This window comes from Lactuca sativa, chromosome 5 (genome assembly GCF_002870075.4).
Source record: "Lactuca sativa cultivar Salinas chromosome 5, Lsat_Salinas_v11, whole genome shotgun sequence".
In the NCBI taxonomy this organism is placed as follows: Eukaryota; Viridiplantae; Streptophyta; class Magnoliopsida; order Asterales; family Asteraceae; genus Lactuca; species Lactuca sativa.
In genome coordinates, this window is record NC_056627.2 from 19,364,760 (window position 1) to 19,375,234 (window position 10,475).

A 10,475-nucleotide genomic window follows, 5' to 3' on the forward strand; every position below is an offset into this window, starting at 1 on the left:
TTTAGTTAGTAAAATGATTAAAGTTTATAATAATATTTTTTTATTTAATCTAATGTTTTAAAATTAAAAAAATAAAAAATATAAATAATATGGAGTGTGGAGTGGTAACCATTTCTAATGATTAGTGAGATGGTGGTTGGTTGGATGTGACACTGACGTGTGCGTACATTTGGCAGCACTTTGCCGGTGGGTTGGGGGCTCACCATAGCCTAATAACCTAAGGCCATCTCCAATGGGAATTCAATGGGAGGTTTAATGGGGAGTTTAATCTCATTAAACCTAAAATCCCCATTGTAGAAAAATGACTAGGATTCAATGGAATGGGGAGTTCAATCCCCATTGAACTCTATATTCTCTCTCCTCTCTCCTCTCTCTCTTTCTCTCTCTCTCTCTCAAACACACACACACACACATATATATATATATATATATATATATATATATATATATATATATGTATATATATATATATATATATGTATATATATATATATATATTTATTTATTTATTTTTTATTTTAAATTAATGTTAATTTTAATTGTAGTTTTTAATTTTTAATTTCATTCTAATTAGTTTTTTTTTTTAAATAACAATAAATAAAAAGAAAATGATAAATGATACGACAATCCATTAAATTGTATAGAGTTTAATGGAGTGTAGAGTTTAATGAGTAAAGTTGTATAGTAAGTGGAATGTATATGTGTCAATCCATTAAACTCATATGAGTTCAATGCATTAGAGATGGTCTAATAAGTAAGCAGTTACTTCTGAAAATGCAATCAATTTTACCATAATGAAATAAATAAGAAACAGCATCAGTTTTTGTCAAAATCCAAACACACTTCATAAACGAAGCAAAAGTAGAACAAGACCTAAACTCAGAATTTCAAAAAAGAAAAAAAAAACACAGAGAGGTTAAAACACAAAAGATCCATACTTACATACATTAAGAAGAGAAACAACATATGAAAGTAAACTAAAACAGTATTGATCATTGATTCAGTCTTTAAATTCTAAAACCCTAAAGATCACCTGTGAATCAGAATCACGTTGAAATCGATTTAGAAGAAAGCTCGACTCCCATAGAACACGCGTGACTGTGTGCTGTTCGGTGTCTGTATCTTCTCCTCAGATCCTGAATTCCCAGAATCCGTACGCTCCTTTTCCACATCCAATGGAAGCTTCATCTTAGCCAACGACTCTGTAAACTGTTGCATACTCTTCATATACAAATCCACAAAATCCTGTTGCACCACTTTCTGCTCCAGCTCAAAGTTCACCGCCATCACCGGCTTCTTTATCGGATCCCCGCCGCTTGCTGAATCACTGTCGGCACCACCACCACCATCACCACCTGCCGCCGGTTTTTCCTTTAGATGTGAATCGTATTCTTGTTTTGCACATTTCGAGTCTCTAGAAGAGTCATCAGATGATTCGGGGCTTAGAACGTGAGTGGAAGCACAGTGGGAACCGTTGGTTGAAACGCTAGAAGGGGGTGAATCAGGTTTTTGGGTTTTAATCGGTGCATCAAATTGATCATCAGTGTCGGATGAGACCAAACTCTCTGAGCTAAGACCGAAATACTCAGACACCATCATGTGGTTTTCGTTTGCGATTTTAGGATCTGGGAATTCGATTTTGTCGAACTCGGTTAATTCTGAGTCGTCGGCGGCTCCCTTCGCGGGAAGTGGCGGCGGGATGGCGATCACGTCCGGTGAAGCTCCGGTGTATGATAACGACAAGTGAACGAAACCGGAAGGCGAGTGGAAGAGATCGGTGGAAGATAAAGTGAACTCGTTTTCCAATTTTCCATTTTTGATGAGGACTTCGGATAAAGGGATCAATGCAAAACCTAGCAACTGATCTTCAAGATAATTTCTCACCCTGCTTAGCATATATATCTCGCACTTCAGAGAAGATTCAATTGTCGGAACGTTAATCCGAAGGGTTTCGTTAAAGACTGGATTTTTTCCACCTCCATTGATGGTCTGAGTAGTGACTGATTTTTCGGGATTACAAGTGATGCAGATTTTTGCATAAACGTCTTGTTTATGGTATATGCAGATGTTCTGAATGTCTCTAGCTTGATGAATGTGAACATCCAGAACACCAATAAATGGTTCGGGTTCGGGTTTTTTGGTTACGTAAGTCGAGTGTTTTGGGAAAAGATCCAGATTCTGTTTTTCAGGTTCAGAAAACACACAGGAGCTCTTGAATGGTGAAACGACAGATTGAGGAGACTCCATTAAAACCTGCTCAAATAAATCAAGACACAGCAGAAATTAGATAAATCTTAAACAAATTCATGGAATAGGAATCGTAGTTATTAAACTATATTTCATGGGAATCAAGAACTCAAGCAAATATCATAAACTCACGTACGAAAAGTCGAAAACAACAAATCAAGAAACCACACCTGAAAAAGGTGAAACAGTAAGAACCGTAATAAATCTTTGATGTCAAACCCTAGTTCCTAAAATAAGTCAAGAGCTAACTGAGTCAACCCAAGTTTCATTTCCAATTTATAAACAAACCCACGACAACATAAGACTCGATTTTCAAGAAAGTTATCTGCTTTACCTCAAAGAAGAGCTCCAAATCAAGAATCTAATGGAGTAAAAAGGGAAAGCGAAGACATTAACAATAACAACAGGATTCAAAGATTAAAGATTCATGGGGAGAAAAGTCGCTAGAATCCAAGAAATTAAGAAAGTAGAAAGGGAAAGTTTAAAGGCGTGAAATATAAAAGGAAAGTTAGGTCATTTCTTGCCTTCTTTTAACACCAAATTCGAGAAATATGAGTAGAATTGTTGGGGTTTGATCCCAGAAAATCTACACGCAATCAAGTTCGAGAAGCGAGATGAAGGGAAAGTAACTTGGGTTTTTGAAGACTGTGTAATCTGTGAAAGCTTCTGCATCCGTGTGTCCCCAGTTTTATAACTTGGTGCGGATTTTCTAATATTTTATCTTTCAATAATAGAAGTGATTAAAACGTTGGAGATATTTTATTTTTATTTTTAAAAAAATTTAGTGTTTATTTCTTATCTTGAACAAATCTAACTTTAATTTAAACTACACATGACTGATGCTTTCTGTAAATTATAAAAGCAAATTAAAAACATTATTTCTTGTGTTTTTTTCTTTTCATGTTAAGAATTTGTTGAAAATAAATGGATGTAAAGTTTAACTATAGTTTTTTTAGAATATCAAAGTATTTTATTTATCTTTTGGATTTTGTTATGAGGTTTTTTTACCAAAAAAAAAATTGCATAATGATTTTCGGTAAATTGTATATTTAAGTACACTTCTATGTTGTAAAGAATAGTGGTCGGAAAAGTTCCAATATTTTTAGGAGTAAATTACATGAATGCTCCCTACAGTTTGAGGTAATTTGCATGTTTGGTCCTTAATTTATTTTTTTAACTCGAAAGGTCCATATTATTTGCTTTTGTTATGTATTTAGTCACTACTGTTTGTTTTTGTTACGTGTTTGATCATTGTCTTACCTAAAAAGACTATTATTTAAATAGAAAAAAATTGATAGGGTAGGTAAGGTAAATTGATGAGAGTGTGGTTGGGGGTGTGTTTATGTAAACAAATTAAAAAATCAAAGGCAAAATAGTCTTTTTAGGTAAGATAGTGACCAAACGCGTAACAAAAACAAACAATAGGGACCGTCCGAGATAAAAAAGAATAAGTTATTGATCAAACACACAAATTACACTAAACCATAGGGACTATTCGTGTAATTTACTCTATTTTTAGAAAAGTTTCATTTTAATAAAAAAAATTGAGTATAAAAATCTTGATTATTTCATTTTGGTTCAAATTAACAAAAAAATTATTTTTTTAATAATAAATGAAGTATTATCATTTAAAATCAAGTAGTCATCACTTTTCTGTTCAAATTTTTTTTTGGTGGAACTAAAGTGAAACGTTTAAGAAAATATATTTTTTCTTATAATTTCCCTTGTAAAGAAAGTATATTATGTTTATGTAGTCTTAAATTATTAATCTAGTTGTATTAAAGACAAATAAATGAAGCAACAATGACAATATATATATATATATATATATATATATATATATATATATATATATATATATATATATATATATATATATATATAAAAGTCTTTTCAGTTGAAAGGGTTCCATAGAAAATATTGCTTTTTAAAAAGAAGCTGTTATGTTTTGACTATACATATAATTAAATAAAAGAATATGGTTAATAAAAGTAAATACTAGTATCCGAATGAAACTTTATAAAAGAAACATACTACAATCTATTATATATGCCACATTTACTTTCAGTGAGGACTAATTGTTAAATAAGACAAGAAAAAATTAATTAAAAGAAACAAATTTTAGGTCAAGAAGGCAAGAAGCAACGGAGCAAGGTTTGGTTTCTGTTTCTCCTCCCTCCCTATTTTCAATTAGGAGGAAATCACGAAAACAATCATATTTTATATGGTAATTATGAAAATATTAATTATATTAAAAATATTATGCTTTATGGTTGTTAAGATTTGGATATTAGTTTTAATATTCGTATTCATTTTTACATGTAAGATTTATTTTTCATATTAAATCAACTTGTTACGACACATCTATTGTATTCATAAGCAGGGCAGATCCAAGGAGATCACGGGGAAGCCTGGGAAGTCCCTTGAAAATTTTTCGATAGTGTAAATTTTTTTAGAAAAAATTCATTTTATATAGTGTGTATATAGATGCATCCCTTTATTTATAAATACAAACAAACAGTTGATTTGTTGGTTATGACGTTGAATTATTGAAGCAAAGGTTTTATTGATTGATTCTCGCTCCTTACATATCGTTTCTTTTTATGTTTGTTTTATTTTCCTAGCTATTCTATTTCACATCGTCAAACACAGTATAGTCAGCCATTTTCTCTTATTATATAAACATGTTATCTTGATGATTTATTTGATGTCTATTTTGACTCCCGCATTGACTCAAGTATCAAAATATATACTTCAACTTTATGTTTATATAACAGTATTTGAGGTTAGCTAAGAATTCAATTAATGTTTGGATTTAAAACTGAAACCGGATCGGAGAAACCCAAGTACTCCATAAAGAAAATTTAGACTATTCTAAAAAAATTAGGATACCTTCTTATTTTAATTATGGATCCGTCATTGTTCATAAGTATTTATTTTTATGAAAATAAGAATTTTTGCATGAAATTCCTAGAAGATGATGAAACATATTTGATTGGCTTAAAAGAATTACTTTTTAACCACGTTTTCTTTCTTGTTATCATTGTTCTCGTCACTTGAACATGATTAGTAGTGGTATTAACAGCAAGGTTTTCATTCATTTATCATTGTGAAAAGGTGTTGTATTTTCACATAAAAGCTTATCCGCATATGGGTTTGGATGAAGTTGGAGAACTTATGTTGGTGTTTTGCTATAGTACGGTGTTTTTTCTTCTTTATTTTTTTTGGTTGTATTATAGGATTAATATAAACTAGGAGATATGTCTCTGTTTTACCAGAGGACCGTGTTTTTTTTCTTCTTCTTTTATTATTATTATTATTATTATTATTATTATTATTATTATTATTTTGTGTGTGTTATATTGTATTGCGTTGTCTGTTACTAGTATCTACAAATCAGTGTTTATGTAACGCCCCGATCTTCAGGTATTAATATTATTGCTTTAAACCTTCAAGTTTTAAGGTCTACTCGACGAGTTGGATGCCTTGACTCGTCGAGTAGCAGCGAGTTTGGGCCACGTGTTAAGTGACTGACTCGCCGAGTCGGAAGAGTGACTCGACGAGTAGGAGCTGGTAGATGATGCACTAATTTTCGGGATTTTACACCCTATTTAAGGGACCATTAGCGCCCCCTTGGTCCCATACAGCCCCTAGAGAGTCCAAAAAACCCTATTTCATGTGTGAGCTTCTATTGAGTGTGCTTTAACTTTAAAAGGTGGAATTTGTGAAGGAAGCTTGAAGGTCATGTAGCTAGCAGCAAGAAACTCGTGTGGATCTACAAAACCTGTCTCAGTTAGCTTCATTTTGAGGTATCAATTCGTGATCTTGGCATTATTTCCTTCTGATCTCATATGGGTGAAGTTTAGGGCTTTTTGCCTTGATTATGGTGTTATTATGGTGTATGAGCTTGATCTGAAGTTGCAACTTCAGATCCGAACCCTTCTTGGGTTCTAAGTTCATAAAGCTCTAAGCCTTGCAATGTATGAACCTTTCCTTAGGAGTTAAACCCCATTTCAAGCTTGGATATTGGCTTTTGAGTCTTTAAAGCCATGCAAGTATGTAAAGGTGGGAACTTTACATTGATACCACACCCTAGGAACTCAGATCTACTGTTTGGAATAATGGGTTGCATGGACTCGGCGATTATGGTAATCCAACTCGGCAAGTCAATGTACGGTTTGCGGTCGTGGGTTACGTTTGGACTCGGCAAGTCTGGGAGATGACTCGGCAAGCCTTTTGGGGTTTTTCCTGATTGGAAAGACACTAGACTCAGCGAGTTAGAAGCTACACTCGACGAGTCGGGTGAACATGAACGGTTGACCGTTGACTTTGACCAAAGGAAGGACCAGTACCTTTAAAGGGAATTTTGGGTAAATTGGGATTTATGATGGAAAATATTGGTGAAATAGGTGTTGTTCTTCGAGAGCGTGGATTGGAGGAGTTCGTTACTGTATCATCGATCTACTTTCAAGGTGAGTTGTCCTCACTATATTGACAGGGTCTAAGGCACCAATGTCGGCCCTTATTGGATTTGCATATGGGTTTATTGCATGTTATGTTGTTGATTACATCCTTGTGAGTTAGGATGGTTCCTATGTTAGCGATTGGTTAGATCTGTATCCTAGGTATAGGATGGTTGCGACGATTAGTGATCTGTTAGATATGTATGCTTAATTGTTTATATGTATGTGCACATGTTTATTAGTTTGAGGGAAAGGGTTGAGGCAGGTACTGCTGTGTGAAGTAGACCAAGACACCCTGAGCGGACCAGGTAGATTGTAGGGCCGGGCCAGGCAAAAATCTAGTCAGGCCGAAAGCCCAACGAGCGGTCCGGATAGGCTGAAGGCCCCAAAGAGGGCGGTCCAGACGTGCTGATGGCTCGGAGAGCGGTCCAAATAGACTGAGGACCAGGATTCAGTCCAGTCAGACTGTTAGCTCATTATGCATGTTGTATTTGTATTTGATATGGTTATATTTGAATGACGTTGGTATTTTAGGGGAAACTCACTAAGCTTTTGGGCTTATAGTTTCAGTTTATTGTTTCAGGTACTTCTGGTGATCGCGGGAAGGCGAATGCATGATCGTACCGCTTCTCCCGTTGTTATGATTTTTTGATTTAATGCTGGGCTACTCTGATAATTATTATTTTGAAAACAAACTTTGTAATGTTAAATGATTTTAAATAGTTTAGAAAAGTTTAAATTTGGCATGAATTTTATGGGTGCTACAAGTTGGTATCAGAGCCTTGATTTGAGTGAATTGAAGGAACATTTGTGCGAATCCAGTCTCAAATCAAGGAAAGATTTTCAAAATAAACTTTAAATGGTTTTCAAAATAAGTAAAGGAGGATGCAGGGTGTATGATCAGCCGGATCCAGTAGGTAGACCCTAAAATACCATACAGTTATGTGATTAGGTGATATGTTAGAACAACATGCTAGTACTAGGATAGGGATCTTCATGAATTGTATGATAGAATTGCCTGATTACATGATGTCTGCTAGCCTAGAGTTTCCTTTTCATGAGATTGACATCATTACTGTAGTTGCTTAGTGTGTGCATCACTGTTATACATAATTAAAATCTTATAGCCTGAGAATGTTTGATTTAGCCTATGTCTGTTCTTGTTTGATTGGGAGCTTATGGTAGGATTGGATATTCTAAACTCTATGGGTTACAGCGTTATGTATGGCTAGCATACACTAGTACTGCAGGGCCGGTGGAAATTTCATGGATGTATGAGTTGTTGGGATGAGTCCGCCGACTGTGAGATATTTAGCCTTCCTCTAGGAGTAAGGACTGAGCGCACGCCATGCTTACGTATAGTTTTAGGACATTGTGATGATACTTGAGACACATATGGGTAGGTGTGGAAGGTAGTATGGCCCTATACTGTCACACCCCGCTAAAGCGGAAACACGAGGTGTGACAGTATAAAGGGTTTCATAGCAAAAGTTAAAAGACAACACCAACCATAGTATTAAAAATCATTACAATTTTACAATGGGTTTGAACAACTTTTAAAAGAAATTACAATGTAAATTGAAATACAACACATGCGAATGCTCCTAAAAGTGAAGTGTCCCTAAGTGCCACTTACTCGATGATTCCTGAAAAAGCATGCAAAACGAGCGTCAACTATAAAAATAGTTGGTGAGTACTCACAAGTTTAAAAATAATATTGGTTTCATGAATCGAAATCAAAATTTTGATATAAGTTTCCATAGATAAAAATATATTGCTAAAATGAGTAAATAAGCTTGTGTAAACAAAGTTCGTTGTCATCATGAGAAATAAAGTATGTTGCCCAAAAGCGATGCAACGTTCATATCCTCATGGGAAATAAAGTTTTTTACTAAAATGAGTAATCAAATTTCATTGCTACAATGAGCAAACAAGTTTGTTACTATAAGAAGCAACCCATTTTGTTACTAAAACAAGTAAATAAGTATATAGTAACAAAAGTTCGTTGTTATAATGAGATACAAAGTTTATTGCTATTATAAGTAACGAGTTTGTGTGTGTATGAGCAAACAATGAGTTCTCAACCAAGCCTATGACTGAAGCCCTATCAAGATCTATGCTTATCGTTCCATAGATTATATGGTATCATGCACTCCAGCAGTCGGGCGACTGAGGAGTTGTCAATTCCTAATAGCGCTATCCATAATGACCATTGGCTCAAAAAGTTAATGGTTAGAGAAAAGCGTAAGGGAAGGGCCTTAAGACGATAAGTTCTCATGTTCCGTGTTGCATAGACATACATAGAGAGATATAGCAATAAAATAGCAATCATGTTTGATACAAATCAATTTAAATACAACGAATAAATAATATTTTTCCGGGACATGCTTTTCCACCCCAAAACATAAAAACTGAAAATAGGGGAGTGCGTGAATACTCGCAATATGCAAAATATAGTAATCAAGTTTATACAAGTCAATTAAATATAACGAACATAAATAGTTTAGGACATGCTTTTCCACCCCAAAACATAAAAAAAAAAAAAAAAAAAAAAAAAAAAAAAAAAAAAACCGAAAATAGGGGGAGTGCGTGAATACTTACAATGCATTGAGATGATGCAAATGATGCCTTGATCTACGCTCCACTCATACCACTATCATTTTCCTACAACGATGTTACACACTAATGAGTCTCTAATTGAAATCTAATACTAGTATACTTACTACTACCATAGAATTATGCCAATAATGTGTCAAAATTAAATACTGTTAAGTTACAAACATTTTTCTGAAATGGCAAAATTTTATAGCTCATGTGATTAAGACAATTTTGGATATTAATTTCCAGATTTTTGTAATAACAATTGAGGGTATTTCAACATATTTAAATGTGTTTTAAGTTCTTAAAAAGCCAAAATATTATCAAACAGTTTCCGAAAATTCTCAAACTTTGCATTTTGATTCTAAACACAGTGGAGGGATTCCATAAATTTTCCTTTGAATTTTTGATATGATTAACTATTTTTCCAAAATTGTAAGCCTTCATAAAAATATAAAGTTGTGAAAAATAGAATCCAAATCATAAAATTTCTCAAACTTTTTATAATACTGCCATTATACATACTTAAGCTGAGAAAAATATAATAATAGATTTCTAAACTGTTTAACCGAGTTTTTATTTTTTATTTTTGTGCATTTATTCTAATAAAAGTTGAACGAAATAGAAACCAGTTTCTAAAATTGCCCAAAATTTTTGTAACACTTTCTTTATACATGTAGAAGCTGTGAAAAATATAAAAGATATTTTTCAATTATTCTTTCTATTTTTCTTTGAATTATCCTCTTAAATAATCATTAATTGGAGAATAATTATTAAAAAATTAAAGTAAATTACCAAATATTTTGTAAAGTTCATTTACAGTGTAAATAATCTGGGAAAAATCCCAAAGGTGGTTTTTATTTACTGGAATCCAATTTTGTGTATTTAAGTGTATTTAATCTTAGAAACTAGGAGAAAAATAGTATACGGAAGAGAAAAATCATCAAAATATTTATGTAGCATCCTAATGTGCTAGAAGGTGTTCTGGTAATTTTTCATAAATTTTGGATGAGTAAAACTATTTTTCCTATTTTTAGTCCATTATAAATACAAAAATCGGAGAAAAATAGGAATGCATTATGAAAAGATCTGAAAATATTTTTCTAAGTCTTCCATAGAGAGTATAAGATGCAAAAATTATTATATACCATTTTAAAATTATCTAAA

General features: G+C 33.1%; 1 protein-coding gene across 8 annotated transcripts; it reads right to left on the reverse strand.

Moving 5' to 3' along the window:
* Window positions 1-916: 916 nt before the first annotated feature.
* Window positions 917-2,929, reverse strand: LOC111910554 (uncharacterized). 8 transcript variants are annotated; one of them, XM_023906396.3, is made up of 3 exons: window positions 2,772-2,929; window positions 2,384-2,417; window positions 917-2,253 (listed from the first exon to the last, which is right to left on the reverse strand). In XM_023906396.3, the coding sequence occupies exon 3, from the start codon at window positions 2,245-2,247 to the stop codon at window positions 1,063-1,065; it is 1,185 nt and encodes a 394-aa protein (XP_023762164.1). In that variant the 5' UTR covers window positions 2,248-2,253; window positions 2,384-2,417; window positions 2,772-2,929; the 3' UTR covers window positions 917-1,062. The 8 variants fall into 8 exon arrangements, with proteins under 8 accessions (XP_023762164.1, XP_023762163.1, XP_023762160.1 ...); XM_023906395.3 differs by having other exon boundaries at window positions 2,380-2,417; XM_023906392.2 differs by lacking the exon at window positions 2,772-2,929 and adding an exon at window positions 2,582-2,765.
* Window positions 2,930-10,475: the final 7,546 nt, after the last annotated feature.